The sequence below is a fragment of the Lolium perenne genome, chromosome 7, assembly GCF_019359855.2.
Source record: "Lolium perenne isolate Kyuss_39 chromosome 7, Kyuss_2.0, whole genome shotgun sequence".
NCBI lineage: Eukaryota > Viridiplantae > Streptophyta > Magnoliopsida > Poales > Poaceae > Lolium > Lolium perenne.
In genome coordinates this window covers 207,616,263-207,637,976 of record NC_067250.2, presented here as the reverse complement: position 1 = coordinate 207,637,976, position 21,714 = coordinate 207,616,263, and the positions used below count along the sequence as shown (strand labels likewise).

At 44.9% G+C, this 21,714-nt stretch overlaps 2 protein-coding genes across 2 annotated transcripts in view; one reads left to right on the top strand and one right to left on the bottom strand.

Annotated features, from left to right (window-relative positions):
- Positions 1-7,255, top strand: part of LOC139833829 (uncharacterized) — a 31,694-nt gene extending 24,439 nt beyond the window's left edge. Inside the window, exons 2-5 of the mRNA XM_071824181.1 lie at positions 2,780-3,457; positions 3,629-3,836; positions 5,122-6,577; positions 7,066-7,255. Coding sequence (XP_071680282.1) covers positions 2,780-3,457; positions 3,629-3,836; positions 5,122-6,577; positions 7,066-7,255 — 2,532 coding nt within the window. The remainder of the gene's footprint in view (positions 1-2,779; positions 3,458-3,628; positions 3,837-5,121; positions 6,578-7,065) is intronic.
- Positions 7,256-10,707: 3,452 nt separating this feature from the next.
- Positions 10,708-12,618, bottom strand: LOC127321793 (protein neprosin-like). The gene is made up of 6 exons (XM_051350761.2): positions 12,520-12,618; positions 12,360-12,413; positions 11,865-12,281; positions 11,599-11,652; positions 11,276-11,422; positions 10,708-11,173 (listed from the first exon to the last, which is right to left on the bottom strand). Exons 1-6 carry the CDS (start codon positions 12,616-12,618, stop codon positions 10,793-10,795), a joined length of 1,152 nt encoding a protein of 383 aa, XP_051206721.1. The 3' UTR covers positions 10,708-10,792.
- Between the last annotated feature and the right edge of the window lie 9,096 nt (positions 12,619-21,714).

The window sequence follows — 21,714 nt, the reverse complement described above, 5'->3', positions numbered from 1 at the left end:
TGACTGCTGCGCTGAGTCAGACAGGGCTACGAGAGGTCTTTCATAGTCATGCCTTGGCTGCTGTGCATTGCCTTGGCATGGCATGATCCTCCTAGTTGCGTTTGCTAGTGATTATATGTCAGATGCTGTTCAGACTACTGGAGAGGGTGGCGTGGTGGTTTTGGCCAACTTTGTGGAGCCCACCATATGCTGCCGTGAGCTCTGTCTCCTACTCCCATTTTCAAACAAGCTGCCTTAAATGTACTGCACATAAGTGTTACTAGTTCAACCAAGGTAAAGAGTGTTACAACAATAATATTAAACCTCATGTATAAAAAAATTAAAATATTACAACAAAACCTCTTAATGAATTTTTAAAAATAATGCTACAAAAAGGGTAAACAACAATTTTTATTACAAAAACATATCTCGACTGGTTTATAAAAAATATGTACTATTACAACAAAAATATCCATAACAAAATTTTATAAAAAGTGGTTGAACAACAACTTAGTTTGCTACAGGTGGTTTACAACAAAAATCACCCACAATTCCAACAAAAAATCGCAAACTATTACAACAAAAAAATATGTGTTTGTGCCTATGAAAAATTGGTTAAGCAATAACAAGTTCGCTACATTTCTGTTTACAATAAAAATCACCAACTATTTTAAATAAAAGTTTTAGTCGATTACAACAAAAAGTAATGTGTTAAATCGACTTAGTTATTTTTTCCAACCAGGCATAGACCTTTACAACATCTGGCGTCTGCTTTCCCAACAAAATTTCTACAAGCATATTACATATTTAAATGGCTAATGCTACATCGAATAATCTGCGGTAAACATAAACTTGTGGCAAGTCCAGTTAAATATTACAACATCTCGCATGTTCCTGCCCTACAAAATTCATGTGTGTTTGTTACAAAATTAACACACACAACATCGAGAAAGTTACAGGGAAAACTAAGTTGTACCATCGTCCATTGCGGCCACGTACTCGTCGGAGCGTGTCGGTGCTTGATCCGACCATCCCATATTCCCATGCATCAGGAATGTAGACTCGGAGTAGAATAAGTCGCGGGCGACGAACAGGGCAAACTAACGAATACGTACACATGTTAGCAAAAGCAGCAGAAGCTAGCTAAGCGTCCGAACCTACATGCTAGTTTGCAGCGTACATCGTACATGCATGCTAGTGCTAGCTAAAAGCACCAGCCACCAGGGGAGCGGCAGAAACGTGACACAACACGCTCGAAGGAAGGCCACATGGGCTGCGTCAGCGCGACCGATCTTTCGCGCCGGATCGGTCGGCTGATACCAAGTCTTTTCCAAAGGGAAAACCTGGCGGGAAACGAAAATGCGCTGAAATATTTTCTAGATGCATCTCTAGTAATTTTTTTAATATATATGCACTAGTATTTAGTGCTAAATAAATGTCCTAATAAATGTATTTTTAATGATATTTTTGGCACATGTGCCCTTACCATGCCAAGCAATAATGCCACAATGAGTTCTCTATATTGTAACTCAAAAGAAGGATTTCCTCAGTATGCCACAAAGAATTCTCTATTTTTATTTTCTAAGCATGTGTGCATCTTGTGATGGAAAGCAATGTTGGTGCCGGAGGTTTTCACCATCTTTGCATAGAAAATTCATTGTTTATTTTCTATGCGCCAAATATGGTTTTCGTGAAGCATCTACATTTTTAAGTTCAAAACTATCTACTTTATCATAGATCCAAAAAAATATTTGCAAGATTACCTCTAGGTAACAAAGTTCATGCCCAATATTTTGGTCACATTTTGAATCAAGCAGAAGTAATTCAAAAGAAATCAATATTCAATATTCATGTAGAAACATAAGTGAAATTGATAGTAGACACACACAGGCGAAACAAGTGATGTGGTAGACACTTGGACATGACACGTAGGCAAAACAGTTGTGGTGGCATCTAGTCATTCGACACATATCATAAGAAACAAATACGACGATCTTAATTGGTCGTAATCGCTTAGAAATAACGTCGTAGATCGCGTGGCTTCAACTATGACGATTTCATCCAAGGAAATAACGACGTTTTTGATCTAAATCGTCGTAATTTTCTAGGGTTTTCACACCCCCAAACAGCTATCGACCATTCAGTGCGAAATCGTCATAGATTGATGACGATTTTTCCTACGGTCATTAGGAGAAGGTCGCAAGTCAACACATTTGTTGTAGTATTTGGGTGACTGAGTGTGCCCTCGAATGTTCTTTCTTGGCAGCGAACATACGGAAATCAACACAACTGGTTTCCTCATTTTGCAATGTTTTATTTGTGTCAATCATGGTTCAAACTATGTATTAGTTTGTGTAAACCATGTTTCCAATTATTTATTAGTTTGTGTAAAACCATGTTCCAATATATAATATTTGGAACTAGTATAAATGGAGTGGAGAAAAAAATAAGAAAAAAATGCATCGCCCCGCTGGAGCAACCCCAGACGCAACGGACGCGCGAACAAAAATGGTCATTTTTGTTAAAGTATATGTTATGATACGGTAGTTCATTTTAAACCCTGACGGAAGTTCAGATAGAGACAGATAGAAGTTCAGATGTATTCGGGGTGATCCGATCGTAACTATAAGATCAGGATCATCCCTTCCTTTTCTCTGTTTGTTGTAACCTTCCGTGTACTCATCCTCTGCCGATGTTGGCATATAAATTAACACGCAACCAATGGAAGTCCCCATTGTTAAACCAAAACCCTCTAGCGATCATATGGTATCAGAGCCTACTTCCTAAAACACATCTACAGCCTCACCGCTTCACCACCGTCGCCATGATGAACCCCTTAGCCGGTCTAGCCGTGAGCGAGAAGCTGACCAGATCCAACTACCTTCTCTGGCAATCACAAGTTCTGCCGCCGATCCGTGGAGCTCGTCTGACGAGTTTCATCGACGCCAAGACGGATGCTCCGCCAGAAACCATCACCATCGAAAAAGACGGCAAGCCGTCCCAGGAGGCCAACCCAGCCTATGATGCATGGGTGGCGATGGATCAGCAGGTTATATCGTTCCTGCTAAATACTCTTTCACCTAATATTCTCATCTCTGTTATTGGGATGGAAACAGCGGCAGATGTCAGGAGCGCGATCAAGTCCATGTTCGCCTCTCAGTCCCGAACGCGCATCTCCAATCTGCGCGTCGCACTCACCAAAACGAAGAAAGAGAACATGACCACGGCCCAGTTCTTCACCAAGATGAAGGGCTTCGTTGATGAGCTCGCCGCAGCGGGCCGACCAATCGATGAAGAAGAACTCGTCGAGTACCTTCTCGCCGGCCTCGACGAATCCTACAACCCCCTCTTCGCCGCCATTGGGGTTAACGGAGTAGAAGATCTCACCGTGGGCGACCTGTACGCCCAGGTCTGCGCCTACGACAGCCGCATCGAGCTGCTTGGTGGTGACACCGGCGGAGGTTCCTCCGTCAACTCGGCGCAGCGCGGACGTGGCGGACCGCGTGGACGTGGCGGACGCAGAGGAGGCCGTGGCTACAGCAGCCGTGGCCATGGTCGTTAGCAACGCGGCGGCAATGGTGGCCGTCGTGGAGGAGGCAGGAGCGGCCACAAGGACCGTGACCCTGTCACCTGCCAAATCTGTGGCAAGCCGGGCCATGAGGCCTGGAAGTGCTGGCATCGCTACTCCGAGGATGAAGAAGAAGAGGAGAAGGGCGCCAACATTGCATCATACGGCGTGGACACCAACTGGTATGGTGACACGGGCGCCACCGATCACATCACCGGTGAGCTCAACAAGCTCACCATGAAGGAGAAATACACCGGCCGTGAGCAGATTCATGCGGCCAATGGAAAAGGTATGAACATTAGCCATGTTGGTCATGCAATTGTTAAAACCCCCTCTAAATCCTTGCATCTAAAAAATGTTCTTCATGTTCCACATACCACAAAAAACCTTGTCTCAGTTCATCGCTTTACTAGAGATAATCAAGTATTTATTGAATTTCACCCGTGGTACTTTTATGTCAAGGATCAGGCAACGAAGAAAATTCTTCTTAAAGGACGATGTGTGTGTGGCCTCTACCCGTTGATATCTTCGCCATCCATCAAGAATAAACATGCCTTTAGCATCTCCAAGCCTTCAGCTGTCAGATGGCATAGCCATTTAGGACATCCTTCTTTTCGCATTGTTCAACAAGTTCTTAGCAATTATGAACTCCCTTATTCAAATAAATCTAGCATCGAGTCGGTTTGTGACTCCTGCCAAAGAGCCAAAAGCCACCAACTTCCCTATGAAAAGGTCTACTAGTGCATCTACCTACCCCTTGCAACTTGTGTTCTCCGATGTATGGGGACCAGCACCTATGTCTGTAGGGAAATATGAGTACTATGTAAGCTTCATCGATGATTTTAGCAAATTTTCATGGATTTATCTTCTCAAGAAAAAATTTGATGTCTTCCAAGTGTTTCATAATTTTCAGCAACTTGTTGAACGCCAATTTGATAGGAAAATTCTAGCCATCCAATCTGATTGGGGTGGTGAATATGAGAAATTAAATTCCTTCTTTCGAAAGATAGGCATTGAACATCATGTGTCATGTCCCCATGCACATCAGCAAAACGGTTCTGCTGAGAGAAAGCATCGCCACATTGTTGAAGTAGGTCTTGCTCTTCTCGCAGATGCATCCATGCCACTCAAATTCTGGGATGAAGCCTTCCTAACTGCCACACATCTCATTAACATGTTGCCTAGCAAGGTCACTAATCATGAAACACCCATGGAACGACTACTCCACAAAACACCAGATTATGCTTCTCTTCGTGTCTTTGGTTGTGCATGTTGGCCTAATCTTCGTCCCTTCAATCAAAGAAAATTAGCCTTTCGTTCCAAACAATGTGTCTTCCTTGGCTATAGTCATATGCACAAAGGGGTTAAATGTCTAGACATTGCTTCTGGTCGTGTTTATATTTCACGCGATGTTGTATTTGATGAAACAGTGTTTCCCTTTGCTAACCTCCACTCCAATGCCGTCACTCGTCTTCGTCAAGAAATTTTACTTCTACCAGAATCTCTCTAAAACTCACCCATGTTAGCTCAAGAGGGGGCACAACATTACACTGATCTAACATCTAATGTTTCAGTAATTCCTGGTGTTGCAAGTGCCCTGCAGGAACAGCAAACTACAGGTGAAAATTTCGTGCAAAACAGATCAGAAACGCGGCCAAACGGAGCAGATTTGGGAGCTAGCCAAAATCGCACAAGACACGAGGCTGATTCGCCTCGGATCACGGAAACCTCGGATAGCAGAGAAGAATCTGCATCGGGATCCGGGGAGCCATCAGCAGGGTCCTTGTCATCTGCAGCAGCATGCCAGTCCGCGGGCGACACGTCGCGTAGTCCCGCCACGGAGCCCCATAGGCGCATGCATGTGCCTGACGCGCGCACAGGCCGGTCGCCATCAACCGCGTCGCCACACGCTGGCGACCACCAGAACGACGCCGCGTGGCATGCAGCTAGTCCGTCGCGCGTGAATGCGTCTCCGACAGGATCAAGACCTGCTACAGCCTCGGATCAAGCGCCAGTGAGTGGATCTTCTGTGCATGGTGGATCTGCAGCAAAATCAGCAGCACCTCCAGCCCGGGTAACAAGGTCCAAAACTGGTCATGCCAAACCAAAAATTTATACTGATGGAACTGTGAGGTATGGCTTATCTTGCTCCACAAATGAACCTGAAACTTTGCAACTAGCACTAGCTGATAAAAAATGGAGAGAAGCTATGAATGATGAGTATAAGGCTTTAATAGAAAATAAAACATGGCATTTAGTACCATATAAAAGGGGAACAAATTTGATAGATTGTAAATGGGTCTATAGGATAAAAAGGAAAGCTGATGGTACTATTGATAGATATAAGGCTAGATTAGTGGCAAAAGGTTTTAAACAACGATATGGTATAGACTATGAAGATACATTTAGTCCTGTTGTTAAAGCTGCTACTATTAGACTTGTTCTAGCTGTTTCAGTATCAAGAGGATGGAGCTTGAGGCAACTAGATGTGAAGAATGCGTTTCTTCATGGTGTTCTGGAAGAAGATGTATATATGAAGCAGCCACCTGGTTATGAAAATCCCAATGCACCCTATCACGTGTGCAAACTTGACAAGTCACTTTATGGGTTGAAACAAGCACCAAGAGCATGGTTCTCAAAGTTAAGTTCAAAACTACAAGAACTTGGTTTTCTAGCATCAAAGGCAGATACATCACTTTTTATATATTATAAGTCAGGCATTATTATGTTTGTGCTAGTATATGTTGATGACATTATTGTTACTAGCTCCTCCAACAAAGCAGTCAATGCACTCCTTCCAGATCTTAGCTCGGCATTTGCATTAAAGGACCTTGGAGATTTACACTTCTTCTTGGGTATTGAGGTAAAGAAAATTAATCAGGGTATTATACTAACTCAAGAGAAATATGCTTCAGATTTGCTCAACAGAGTTGGATTGAAAGAGTGCAAGACACTACCTACTCCATTGTCAGCATCAGAGGAGCTTTCTGTCACTGAAGGAGAACTTCTAGGACCAGAAGATAGTACAAGGTATAGAAGTATTGTTGGAGCATTACAATATCTGACTCTCACCGGGCCAGACATAGCTTTTTCTGTCAACAAGGTATGCCAATTTCTTCATGCTCCCACCACGGTACATTGGACAGCAGTAAAAAGAATATTGAGATATGTCAGTGGTACAGTGAGTCTTGGCTTAACCTTTAAGAGATCTTCTTCTACACTAGTTAGTGCCTTCTCAGATGCAGATTGGGCAGGGTGTGTGGATGATAGGAGGTCTACAGGAGGTTTTTCTGTATACTTTGGACCCAACCTAATTTCTTGGAGTGCTAGAAAACAGGCAACAGTGTCAAGATCAAGCACAGAAGCTGAATATAAGTCTCTGGCTAATGCCACAACAGAAGTTATTTGGATTGAGTCTTTAATGAAAGAACTGGGAATCCAAAGAAATGAAATCTCATGCTTGTGGTGTGATAATATGGGTGCTATTATCTTTCAGCTAATCCTATTTTTCATGCTAGGACTAAACATATTGAAATTGATTTCCATTTTGTAAGAGAAAGGGTAGCAAAGAAGCAACTTGAGATTAGATTCATTTCATCAAAGGACCAGGTGGCAGATGGTTTCACAAAAGCTTTACCAGCTCGGCAGTTTGAAGAATTTAAGTACACACTCAACCTTAAGAAGGCTGTGATTGAGGAGGGGTGTTAAAGTATCTGTTATGATACGGTAGTTCATTTTAAACCCTGACGGAAGTTCAGATAGAGACAGATAGAAGTTCAGATGTATTCGGGGTGATCCGATCGTAACTATAAGATCAGGATCATCCCTTCCTTTTCTCTGTTTGTTGTAACCTTCCGTGTACTCATCTTCTGCCGATGTTGGCATATAAATTAACATGCAACCGATGGAAGTGCCCATTGTTAAACCAAAACCCTCTAGCGATCATAATTTTAGCGTCCGCGGCGCGAACAATAAAATGCGCCGCGCCGCTGGAGATGCTCTAAAAGGGGATAACAAGGTTACACCTTTTTTTCTTCCGCTTGGATCCTACTGGGCCACACACCACTCAAGAACTATTTTTAGTCACGTTCTTCTTTTCACAGCCGTCACTTGTGGCACTGCTTCCCGACAACTTCTCGCTCGCCATGGTCGACGAAGGTAATGCATGACGGAAACGCTGGCTATCATGGTTAGGCGGAGGCCCACTTTGTTACTCCCTCCGTCTCTAAATATAAGTGACTTAACCTTGTTTACATATGATTATATTTAGATAGATTTTTAGTGTGTACATACATCCGTATTTAAAAATAATTGTGGTAATTATTTATAGACAGAGGGAGTAGATTTTATGATGGACAATGAGGGCCCAATAGACTATTGGATGGCCCACTTCGGACAAAACCTTGAAACACTGTCGAACACATTTCTTAATTGTGTAGGCCCACTAGTAGAAAAAGGGCCTTTAGTCCCGGTTCATAACGGGTTTTAGTCCCGGTTGTGCAACCGGGACTAAATACCCGAGACTAAAGCCCCCCCTTAGTCCCGGTTGCTTACGAACCGGGACTAAAGGTCCATCCATGTGACCTGCGTGCGTCGGGGCGAAAATGTCTCCAAGTGAATTTTTCTAATTTATTTTTTCTATTCTTTTCCAAAAAAAAATTCACTCCATTTTTCCTATTTTTTCAGAATTTCTATTATTTGAGTTATTTGCATAGTTTAGTCTCTATCTCTAAGTACACTTATCTCTAGTCAAATTACTTACTCGTGGTCAAACTTCCCTCTCGGTCACCCATCCTTCCACAACTCCAGCACTAGCACGCTACCCTAGTGAATTCAGATGTAACTTTTTCCCACGATGATTTTGATATATTATACGTTTTTTTCCGACATCGTATGCAAAAGTTAATGCGGTTTTACCATTTTTCAAACCTTTTTGCAAAAAAAGTGAAAATTAGAATTTCTTAATTTCACCGAATAGTAGGTCGCATAACATACAAGAATCTGAAAACAATTTATTTTTTGAATTTTCTATCATTTTCTTTTGTATTTTACAAAGCAAAAAAGGTGATCCAGGGGGTGGTGAAGGGTGCGTGAGGAGTAAAAAACCAGAAAAAATCTTTAGTCCCGGTTGGGGACACCAACCGGGACTAAAGGGTACCCTTTAGTTCTGGTTGGTAACAGGCATGCGCTGGCCGCAGCCTACCATAGCCCTTCAGTCCCGGTTGGTGTTACCAACCGGGACTAAAGGGTACCCTTTAGTCCCGGCCGAAGCATTAGTCTCGGTTCACTAGCAGAACCGGGACTAAAGACCCCATTAGTCCCGGGTCAAAGTATTGGAGACTAATGGATTGGGATGGAAGGTCTTTTTTCTACTAGTAGCCATCCATCCGTAACCGGTTTTTCTAATTCTAGCGATCCTTCTCCTAGTTTTTTCTTTTGACATACCATGATCATCGCATCCTATCCAGAATTTATAGTAAAGATAGTCTGTTGTGTGGCTTCATTAATTTAAAGTTGAATTCATCTTAAGCCTACCATCTAAAAAAATATCTATAAAAGCATTTCTAGCAGATACCTAAAAGTGCCAAATCCATAAAATAACCATCAGTTTGCGCTTTTGGTTAAAAAAAACATCCATACCATATCCTAGCCTACGCCAAAACCTCCCAAATTCCGGTGACCCCGGCGAGCTAGAGCCACGCCGCTGCGTAGGTCAGTAATTGTGCCGCCGCTCAAAACCGCGGAGCCACCAGGTGAGAAGCTTCAACTGTCTCTAGGAAGAAAGCTCTTGCATAATCGACTTCAACTGTCTCTAGGAAGAAAGCTTTGTAGGAAAAGGGGATGATGAAGAGTTCTTCAATGGCCGTGAGCCTCCAAATATGCTAATCTTCATAGTCATTGAGTGGAGGCTGATCCTGAACAAACGTCCACAAGGTAATGAATTCAGCAATGGCTAGCAGATCTGGAGTTCTCCGTATATCTGTGATCCATGTGTTCTTCTGCAATGTTTCAGCAATAGTTTCACCACTTTGCCCCTCTAGCTGTCACAAAACCAATGAGAGTAGGGGCAATTTTGGTCAGACAGCTGGATTGATGGAAGTACAAAAATAGATCAAGTAGGTAATACTTGAATACTGCTGGTTTTTTAGCAATTGAGCAAAACAAATAAATCAAGTAGGGAAATCTACTAAGTTCAACATATTACTAACTTGCTGAAAGCAAGCATCAGTTGCAGCCACAACATTGAACAAAAAGTAGTCTTTCTGTACCGAGCTCTCAGACATGAAAATGACATGTATTCTGGCTGCAAATGTATCATTGTTTACATTGTCATCTATAAAGAAAATATTTTTAATACTCTTCTCAAGCATAGTTTAGGGAGAGTCTAAACAGAGCAGAAATATCAGAAAGTTGAGAACTTTGCTAGGAGAGCACTCAAAAAAACACGGGCTAGTTGCTTAACAATGGCCACCCAGACATATTATCGTGTGGCCTCTGAACCACAAGGTGAACTAAAAGGAAAATCCCGATAGATTGCACAATCATTTTTTTTTCTTCATCTTGATCTGCTATTTTTCAGGATTTCTCTCTCAAGCATATCAGACTGTCGAACTACGTACATCACTGCTAAAATGTGCTTACTACAATATCATGTTCTTCCACATTCATGGACTATAACTGGTGCTTAAAAATATATGCATACATAATGCCATCGGTTGTACCTCTGCATTCCATGTCCATGGTATATAAAAAGAGAGCAGGAGAGACTTATCATCACTTCTGCTCCGGTGCTCCTCCCCCGGAAAACTTCTAGGCACGTCAAACACAACAACGGTGGAGATCTTCCCGTACCTGTTCGTAAGCGGGGGCACGATCACATTTTCAGCATAGGTCCGCCGTCCGTACAACCCTGTACAGGCCCGTATGGCCTGCGTTGTGTTGTACTTTTTTTTGTACGTATCTATGGTCACGTGCGTGTGCCGAAATAGAAAGGTCCTATAAAGATCTTGCTCACGTGATCCCTTTTTTTTTCTTACGCGATGTACAGATACCGTATCAATATAGACGGATATACATGTACTGGATATGGGTTTCGGCGAGCCCAACACAGAAAAAAAAAACCCAACTATAACCTTTAACTTATCATATACTGTTGAGAAATGTAGTACGTAGTTCGAAAATTAAGCCATAAACATATAAAGAAGACGAGTTTATTTTCAGCCACTTTGTCTCGAAATGAGTCGATCAGAGGTCACAGAACTTCCCCCCAGCACCTCCGTAGGCTGTCTGGTAGCCGGGTTGTTTCTTGCCGAATCCGATATGCCTGGCGTTGTAGCAGCTCGGCACCGTAGCGACGGTCCTGTCTACTTGGTCTAGGAAGAGCTGGCCGAGGGCGCTAACACCGAGGTACCTCTTGATGGAGGCTGCGTAGAGCGTACTGGCACACGACGGTATAGTGCTGCCCATGGGCGTGGTGGTGTGCTTCCCCCCAGGTCTGGTGTTGAGCACCCGTCCTCCCATCTCGACGTAGGAGCCCTCGGGGAACCTCGTGTCGAACACAGTGTCGTTGAAGTAGCCGATGTCCACGTCCATGACCGACACCCACCAGATCAGCTTCGTATCGTCCTGCATATGGATGGATCAGTTGCATTGGTTGCCTTGTCTATATGTATGCATGTATCATGATGTAGTAATCTAGTGATGTCCCAATACGTAAGGTAAACTTACTCTGTGTATGCCTACATATACACCATATTGCTGTCCTCCAAGCTGTGATTCACCTGACCACGCTGTACCGAGCGAATATTTGGTGTTTGTAATTTGGAAGCCTCCACACTCTGTATTGAAGCAATTGTGGTGCACTCCGCTGTCGTTCTGCACGAGCATACGTATAGATGTTGGTAGAGCTGTCGGTCTACATCTTTTTCTATAATCAATGGGTTATACATAAATTACATTGGTACCAAACGAGTACTAGCTACTGTCAAAAATGTTGATAAGGTATTATCATTTGAAACACAAGCAGTCCAGGGAACATTTGGAGCACTTACGGTGTAGTACACGAACAATCTTGAAAGCGAGTCCCCGAAGACAGATGGCCAGGTCTGCGAAATACAAAGGATTTGGACTAAATATTAGTCACCGTATTTATGGGAGTCTAGCCAACAGAAAATTTTAAAAAATACATCCTTTCTGTACACCTGACAAAGAAAACACAACTTGAAATCGATACTCTGACGGCATATGCACATTCCTCAACTGACCGTTAGCAGAAGCGAAATACCAGCGGTAATGGACAGCTAGCCTTATTACTTACCATTACTCCAGCCATAATTTGATTGGGGAGAGAGCTAGGTGGATCGGCCCCGATCCCGGGCAACCAGGATGTATCCAAGGTGCAGCCAATCATGACATAGTTCATGGAGAACTCGTCGGGATGGTTCACGTTCACTCTCCAGACGGGCACCTCCGCCCGAATCCCGTGGTACGGCCCGTTCGTGCCGTAAGCAGCAGCCTTCTCCACCGTGCCAGACAATTCACGAGGCGGTGGGGCGCCTTTGCCGGCAATGGAGAAGGCCTCCGTAGTATTCATGTCGTTGGCCGCCGGCGATCTCCGGATCGGAACGGTTCCCGACGGGCAGCCAGCCCCACCTTTACGCCAGGACTGAGGCCGTTCCTCCGCGGCAACGGCAATGTCGGAGTCGGCTACGATAGCTTTCATGCTTCTCGTCGGCTTCAAATCAACCACCAAAAATAAATTAACACAAGCTATATTCATAAATTATCAAGGAGTATATAGATTAGCGACTACCTGCAGAATTTCAGTGGAGATGGCCACGCAATCAATCGTGTCGCCGTCGTCGCTCTGCAGACAGAAGTAATACGTAAGAAAATCATTACAATCTCACCACCTTAAGAAAAAGAAGTCTTGGTAACTTTATTTTTACCGGGAGGCAATCGACCACACGCACCTCTATGATTTTCTGAATCAACAATGCACTGGCTTCTTCTCCGACTGCAAGCAGCAGCATGATAGCAATGGCTGCTCTGATCATGATTTTCGCTGCCATTTTAACTTGGAGTAGACTCAATTCGGATCGACTCTGATAATCTATCCCAGCCCGGTTCTGCTATGTAAATATATAGAGGGTGAGACCTTGTATATGCAATGAACCTGGACGAAAATGATACTTACCATATGCATCAGCGTGTTCTCAGGGAGCACGCATATATATACTTATTACCATGCATGTATACCAGCGTCTCTGAGTTGTCAAATGCTCAGTGAGGATATCTAGTATTTCTCCTTTCTCAAAATAAACAAAATAACGTGAGGATATAAGTCAGGGCTGTTTGGAAATAATCCTAGCCTGATTAGCGCAACGTGCAATGGATATTTAACTAGTATTGAACAGCTGTCTGTTTTTCTTTTGACCGGAAAATTCATTTCAATTAAATGTGTTGCACTAACGTCCAAATTCCCTAATTGCGGTCCAACTAGGATGGTTTGGTTCAACCTTTCTGTAACTGTTCGGTTTGAAAACTACGTGAACATTCTTACTCATATTTCGTATAGTAAAAGCATCTCAAATCAAAATCATGTAAAAACAAAGTTGTTCGCCTCCAAAAGATGAAGAACTCTTGTTTAGCTCATTTTTTCATCCAAGTCCATGTTCAAGACTCGTTATGACTCAAATTTAAAAGTGTTCGGTTTGAGTCTATAGCTAACTCATTTATATTCCACTCATCCGGATTTGCCGAATAAGAGGGTCTAAACAACCTCAGGTCGAAATTACGCCAAATCAAAGTTGACTCGGAATATCGAAGAACTTTCAATTTAGTCGGTTTTTTATCCAAAGCCATTTTAGATGCCTAATTTTCAGTCGGAAGTGCTCAATATCGTTCCCTCGGTCTCGTTTCAAGCTCCGAGGTTCCCGGGTCGCCTGGATCATCTTACCTTATACATCTCTATGTGGGGCGACCCTTCCGTGTTTGAGGACATGAGCGTCTGCAGTATTTTGGCTCCACGAATTGCATACTAACTCGGATCACGCTGACTAAAAAATAAAAATTGGTTGTCTCGATGAGACACACAACTTCAGTATATATCATTTTTTAAAATTTCAGGTCATATTGAAATTTCCAACTTTTAAGCCAAAAACAACTAGCAACACCTGCCCCCATGTTTTTCGGTAAAATTTGTATGCCGAAAGATAACTTGCAATATATTTTGTCTAAGGATGATATCAACACTACATCAGCCATTGGTTCTTGGGGTGATAACTCTCATGTACGCTAAGGGCATTAATTATATATCGGCTATGTGTATTTAAGCTTCTTGCCACACACTCGGATAGAACATTAGATATATTTTTTTGAGTGCTCGAGGTAATAAATTCCCCTCCATAGACTCCACTAAATATGATTTTGTGGGAACCACTCTCACAAACTTGAAAGGACCCTCCCAACTCGGAGACCATTTGCCAAATTTTCTGTCCTTCGAACCTACTTGTAGGATTACTTTCCACATTGGGCCACCAACTTGGAAACTCTTTAACCTCACATTTTTTTGTTATAAGCTCTTGCTACCAGCAATTTCTCCTTATCTATATCTCTTAGAGAAATCAAACATTTATTGGCAACTTTTTCAATGTTCTCCATCATCAAGTTATGGAAATCCACTGCTGATAAATAATTTTGCTTAGAGAACCTCAAAGCAGCTAGATTCACCTCTACCAATAAAACAACTTCTTGCCCATACATAATATTATTTGGAGTTACCTTTGTTGCACCATGTCTCGAGATTCTACGCACCCAGCGGAGAGCACTTTGTGCCATCTACTGAGATAATCCTCAATCTTCTTCTTGATGAGCTTGATAAAAAACTTATTACTAGATTTAGTCTGTCCGATAACTTGCACATAATATGGAGATGAATTAAGCATATTTATTTTATAATATTCGAAGAATTATTTTATGGTTGTTTAGGGATTTTTTAGATTCCCCAAAATTAAAAAGGAAACAAGACTTTTTCAGCTTTTAGTTTTCAGGCAAAAAATTCAAAAAAAAGGGAGTAGCACACTAAGCCTTGTGATGCGCCACTGATAACCTCCCCGCCTCCAAAATTTGAAATAGCCGGCGCCCCACTACCCTTATCTCCATCCACCTCCTCCCTCGTCCACACATTTCCTCCATCTCTCCACCACCATGTCCTCTTTCTCTCCTCCTCCTCTCATCCATCCTCTCTTCCTCCTCCTCTCCTTCTCTCCTCCATCTTCTCCTTCTCCTCTACTCCAGCCTCTACGGGGCCCAACCTCCTCCTCCTCCTCCTTTCTTCCTCATATCTGGCGCTCGGCCTCCTCGTCCTCATTTCTTCCTTATCTCTGGCCACCCCTCCCTCCTCCTCATCTCCGGCTACCTCCTTCCACTCTCCTCCTCCATCCTCTAGCCTCTCTTCTCCACCATCGTCCAACATCTCCCACTGGCCATCTATTTGAGAGAATAAAACGAGCAAAAAAGGCAAGATAACTGGAGAAATAAAATAACTTGGAAAACAAAAATGGGCAAAAGAAAATGGTGGTAGATCCAGATCTAGATCCATATTTCAAAAATAGCAGTGGCACGCCATGGGGCATAGTAGTTACATACCTATGGGTTAGCAGTGGTGCACCATGTGGTGCGCCACTAGTATTTCGATTACTAGTTATGCACCACATGGTGCGTGATGACCCACAAGTATAGGGGATCGCAATAGTCTTCGCGGGAAGTAAAACCCAATTTATTGATTCGACACAAGGGGAGACAAAGAATACTCTAAAGCGTTAACAGCGGAGTTGTCAATTCAGCTGCACCTGGAAACAGACTTGCTCGCAAGAGTTTATCAGTAGTAACAGTTTTATAGCAGTAGCAGTAGTGAAATAACAGCAGCAGTGTAACAAAAATAGCAGTAGTGATTATAGTAAACAGCAGGATTAAAATACTGTAGGCACAGGGATGGATGAACGGGCGTTGCATGGATGAGAGAAACTCATGTAACAATCAAAGCAGGGCATTTGCAGATAGTAATAAAACGGTATCCAAGTATTAAACAATCCATAGGAATGTGTTCCATATTTAGTCGTACGTGCTCGCAATGAGAAACTTGCACAACATCTTTTGGCCTACCAGCCGGTGGCAGCCGGGCCTCTAGGGAATCTACTGGAAATTAAGGTACTCCTTTTAATAGATCACCGGAGCAAAGCATTGACACTCCGTGAACACATGTGATCCTCACATCACCGCCTTCCCCTCCGGTTGTCCCAATTTCTGTCACTTTGGGGCCTCGGGTTCCGGACAGCGACATGTGTATACAACTTGCAGGTAAGATCATAAAACAATGAATATCATCATGAAACAATAACATGTTCAGATCTGAGATCATGGAACTCGGGCCCTAGTGACAAGCATTAAGCATAACAAGTTGCAACAATATCATCAAAGTACCAATAACGGACACTAGGCAATATGCCCTAACAATCTTATGCTATTACATGACCAATCTCATCCAATCCCTACCATCCCCTTCAGCCTACAGCGGGGGAATTACTCACACATGGATGGGGAAAACATGGCTGGTCGATGGAGAGGCGTCGGTGGTGATGATGGCGATGATCTCCTCCAATTCCCCGTCCCGGCGGAGTGCCAGAACGGAGTTTCTGGTTCCGAGATGGAGTTTCGCGATGGTGGCGGCGTTCTGGATGGTTTCTGGCGACTTCGACTTCTCGTCTCACGTTTTTAGATCGAAACCCTTAAATACTCCAGAGGGGGGCGTCAGAGGCTGGCCAAGGCGGCCTCACCATAGGGCGGCGCGCCCCCCTCCTAGGCCGCGCCGGCCCATGGTGTGGGGGCCGTGGGCCCCTCTGGCCTGCCCTTCTGGCTCCGTGAATCTTCTGGGAAAATAAGCCCTTTGACATTAATTCCGGGGATTTTCCTTAAAGTTGAATTTCTACACAAAAACGAGACACCAGGGCAATTCTGCTGAAAATAGCGTTAGTCCGTGTTAGTTGTATCCAAAATACACAAATTAGAGGCAAAACAATAGCAAAAGTGTTTGGGAAAGTAGATACGTTTTGGATGTATCAGTGCGCCACTGCTAACCCTTAGCAGTGGCGTGTGGTGTGTCACTACTAAGGAAAATAGGTTCGCCACTAATAAGGTTTTTTAGGATAAGACCCCATTTCCATGCAAAAGAAAGAATGCTAAGACTCGATTTATGGAGACATAAGTATAACACATGCTAAGACTCACTGTATACAAGGACATATGCACCCAACTACAATCATATGAGTTGGAGAAACCCAGTTGTCGTTTCCCAATCGATGGTACCTTAGAGGGGGGGTCCTCGCGAAGGGGGGAAGAAGTAGGGGGCATAGGGCAAAGAGCCATTGTGACGGTGGTACGCGGTTTACTCAGCTTCGGAAGACGCTGCTCGGAGGCAGGGCTTACTGCTGCTTGTCTGGAATTATGTGGGCGCTTTCGCATTGTTACAATGAGTTGTGGTTGTCCCTCTAGGGTTCCCGGGATCCGGCTTATAAAGGCGCCAGGATCTAGCATTTCTAAGGAGAGTCCTAGCCAGAATACAATCTTGCCTAACTACTGAATATTACATTGGCGTGCACATCAAGGATCCGCCTACTACCTAAAGTGTCTAACTGGATCTAGCTACCTTGATGAGCCTTGCGGGATCCGACTCTTGGCACAGGTCGGGCAAGATCCAGCTCCTTGTTTCTAGGTTGGAATTCTTCCATCTTGATCAACAACAACTGGGCCGCCCGATGGGTCGTATGCCACCATCACCATCTATGGTTTGTATTTCATCCATCGACCAAATTTTCAAAATGTTTTTCCGGATAGCTTATCTGACAGAAATCACACTAAGTACCTCAAAAATTCCCGGATCCTCCAAGGGGATCAAATGGTTCCACCTAACCAGGCTCCAGTTTCACGTAATTCCAACGGTAACTTAATCCCTTGTCCGAATTTACCGCTAGGGTTTAGGACACGTGTCATTCATCCAACGGCGCGACGCTTGTGTTCTGACCACAAGATGTGGAGCACGAATCTCATTCCCAGGCTATAAATATCACAGCCACAAGGTTAATCCATCCATTCTCCCCCGTAGGTCGCTCTCAGTCAAGCGCCGCCTCCGAGGCTTTCATCGCCGCCGCGCCGGACTTTTGCCGGAGCTTCTCCGCCGCCCCTTGTTTTTCACGTGTTCTTAAGTCCAACGAGCCACCGCGCCGAAACCTCATCACCGGCAGCTCCAACCACCGCCTCCACCATTGACGGTAAGAACTTCGGCTCCAAGATTTTTTTGAATGGAGCTCATAGGCACGAAAAAACCAACCAAATAGTTTCCGGCTAGATTAACTTAGGCTAGCTTCTTCGTGCAGATGTCTTCTTATCCTCCTCCTCAATCGCAGCCGATCATGGCAACGCCTCTGGCCTCCGCCCCTCCACCCTTAATACCAGTCCGGTTGGATCCTTCTCAGGGATGCGGCAAGACCATTGAAGGGACATCCACTGATCCGACTGAGATTTCCGGAACGGAGAGGATGGAGAAGACATTCGACGAAGCTGCCGCCAGGAAATCCAAAGCCCAGGCCCACGAAGGCGAGGTGAAGGGACAGTGGTGGCCTTGTACTGCCACTAAAGAAGAACTGTGGAGCATGGAGGCGGAAGGCTTCCTGCAACCCGAATCCTAGAGGGTGGTTCTGGGAGCTCCATGCTCGGCGCCCGAAGCTGGAGAATGGGTGCCGACAAAGCCGTTGGCGGAGCGGGGCTTTTCGCTTCCGCCAAGCGATTTCTTCTCGGAAATCCTCAAGAGCTACAAGCTCCAACCACACAACATCTCTCCCAACAACATCCTCGCCATCTCCAACCACGTCACGCTCTACGAGGGCCATCTCCGGGTCAAGCCGGATTTGGCTCTCTTCCAATTCTACTTCTCCGTCAAGAAGGAGATGGTCCCCCGATCCTCGGCGCTTGCCAACTGCGGCATCATCACCTTCAAACTCTGCCCATGACGGATATGTCCTCCCACTGACTGCCATGAGTCTGTGAGGTATTGGTCCGGCGGGTTCTTCTATGTGAAGGACACGGGGGTTCCAACAAGCACAAATATGTTGCCTCCCTTCAAGGATGGGCCCGCAGCCGAGACCTCCGCTTGGAACGCCAACCCGCACATCTCCGACTTCCCCGATATTGAGAAGATGGCCAGGCGGATCTCAAAACTGGTGAGCTCTGGGTTGACGAGGAAGGATCTAACAATGTCTTGGTTTACTGAGCGGATCCAACCTCTGCAACACCGTGAGCAGTTGATGTATTCCTACGGTGGTCGTGACGACAACATGCGTGCCACCAAAGACAACTTATCATCTGATGCCCAGGACAAGCGGCTCCGAGTCATGATCAAGATTCCGTGTGACATTCACTCTCACGTGTGCAACCATGATATCTACATGGAGGGCACCGGCCCTTCGGTAAGTGTTTTTCTGACTTGATCATATTTCTGTTTTATGCCTGCAACTTTGTCTAAGGACTTTATCTTTTTCTTCAGTTTGTCTCACTTGAGGAGAAGACCCATTGGTTCTTGCTCCAGACCCTGCACGCCGGGACGTCCAACCCGGAGGCCGCGTCGGACGCGGAAGTGTAGGGATTCGTTGCATAGAAAACAAAAAATTTCCTACCGTGAACACGCAATCCAAGCCAAGATGCAATCTAGAAGACGGTAGCAACGAGGGGATTATCGAGTCTCACCCTTGAAGAGATTCCAAAGCCTACAAGATGAGGCTCTTGTTGCTGCGGTAGACGTTCACTTGCCGCTTGCAAAAGCGCGTAGAAGATCTTGATCACGGCGCCACGAACGGGCAGCACCTCCGTACTCGGTCACACGTTCGGTTGTTGATGAAGACGACGTCCACCTCCCGTTCCAGCGGGCAGCGGAAGTAGTAGCTCCTCTTGAATCAGACAGCACGACGGCGTGGTGTCGGTGGTGGTGGAGAAATCCGGCGGAGCTTCGCTAAGCGTGCGGGATGTGGTGGAGGAGAGAGGCCGCTAGGGTTTGGGAGAGGGGGGCGCCGGCCATCTAGGTGGTGCGGCCACCTTGGTGTTGTTGGGGTGGCCGGCCCCCTCCCCTTGGCCCTCATTATATAGGTGGAACATCCAAGAGTTGGTCTACAAGTCTTCGAATAAGACCCCAAACCAAAACCTTCCATAACACATGAAACCTACCCAAGCTAGGACTCCCACTAGAGGTGAGAATCCCACCTTCCTTGGGAGGGGGTGGCCGGCCCCCCTTGGGGATTCCACTTGGGACTCCTCCCCCTTAGGGTTGGCCGGCCATGGGAGGTGGAGTCCCACCGGGACTCCGCCTTCCTTAGTGGTTTCTTCCGGACTTTTCTAGAACCTTCTAGAACCTTCCATAGAACCTTCCGGATCATTTTAAATCACATAAAATGACTTCCTATATATGAATCTTATTCTCCGGACCATTCTGGAACTCCTCGTGATGTCCGGGATCTCATCCGGGACTCCGAACAAATATTCGAACTCCATTCCATATTCAAGTTCTACCATTTCAACATCCAACTTTAAGTGTGTCACCCTACGGTTTGCGAACTATGCGGACATGGTTGAGTACTCACTCCGACCAATAACCAATAGCGGGATCTGGAGATCCATAATGGCTCCCACATATTCAACGATGACTTAGTGATCGAATGAACCATTCACATACGATACCAATTTCCTTTGTCTCGCGATATTTTACTTGTCCGAGGTTTGATCATCGGTATCACTCTATACCTTGTTCAACCTCGTCTCCTGACAAGTACTCTTTACTCGTACCGTCACTACAAGAAAAGTTGCCATGGCCGACGAAGTTGAAGTCGCGCCGTGGTTGCTGGTGTACCATGGCCGACGATTTTTGGTCCCTCCGTGGTGCATGTCAAAACTTTTTTTTCTCGTTTTTGAGGCCACCTAGCCCGACGAAAGCGGCCAAAACGTCGCGTATGGTGGCCCGGGACGTGGTGCATCTCGAAATCTCGGGTTCGCCGGCCGAGTCAACGCAAATCCGCACCGCCGAGGGATGTAGGGCCCAGATGGCAGCCTCTCTTGCATTGTTTTTTTTTTCGATCGCGCCATCTCGTTCAACGTTCTCCGATCGAGCCGTTTATGATGCAGGATCATGGGTCCCGCATGTCATCCTCTATGAACCAAAATTCTTTCTATTCTTGGATTTTTTTGACCCCCTGATTTCTGGCTACTTCCTTTTTCTTTTGATCCCTTGCCGCCTTGGAAACGTTGAGACCGCTGCTGCTAAATGGGACCCGCATGTCATCCTCTATGTGCAATCAACTTTCTTTTCTTGGAGTTTTTTTGGGCACCTCAAATTTGGTCACTTGCCTTTTTCTTTCGATCCCCTGCCGCCTCTCAAACGGTGATACCGCTGCTGCTAACTGGGACCCGCATGTCATCCTCTATGTACTATAAAACTTTCTTTTCTTGAATTATTTTTGGCACCTCATATTTGGTCACTTACCTTTTTCTTTCGATCCCCTGCCGCCTCTCAAACGGTGATACCGCTGCTGCTAAATGGGACCCGCATGTCATCCTCTATGTACTATAAAACTTTCTTTTCTTGAATTATTTTTGGCTCCTCATATTTTTTCACTTGCCTTTTTCTTTCGATCCCCTGCCGCCTCTCAAACGGTGATACCGCTGCTGCTAAATGGGACCCGCATGTCATCCTCTATGTACTATAAAACTTTCTTTTCTTGAATTATTTTTGGCTCCTGATATTTTTTCACTTGCCTTTTTCTTTCGATCTCATGCCACGTTTGAAACGTTGAGGAACCTGCAGGCTCATGGGACCCGCATGTCATCCTCTATGTACTATAAAAGTTCATTTTCTTGGTTTTTTTCACCCTCTGATTTTTGGCAATTTCTTTTTTCTTTTGATCCCCTGCCGCCTCTCAAACGGTGATACCGCTGCTGCTAACTGGGACCCGCATGTCATCCTCTATGTACTATAAAACTTTCTTTTCTTGAATTATTTTTGGCACCTCATATTTGGTCACTTACCTTTTTCTTTCGATCCCCTGCCGCCTCTCAAACGGTGATACATT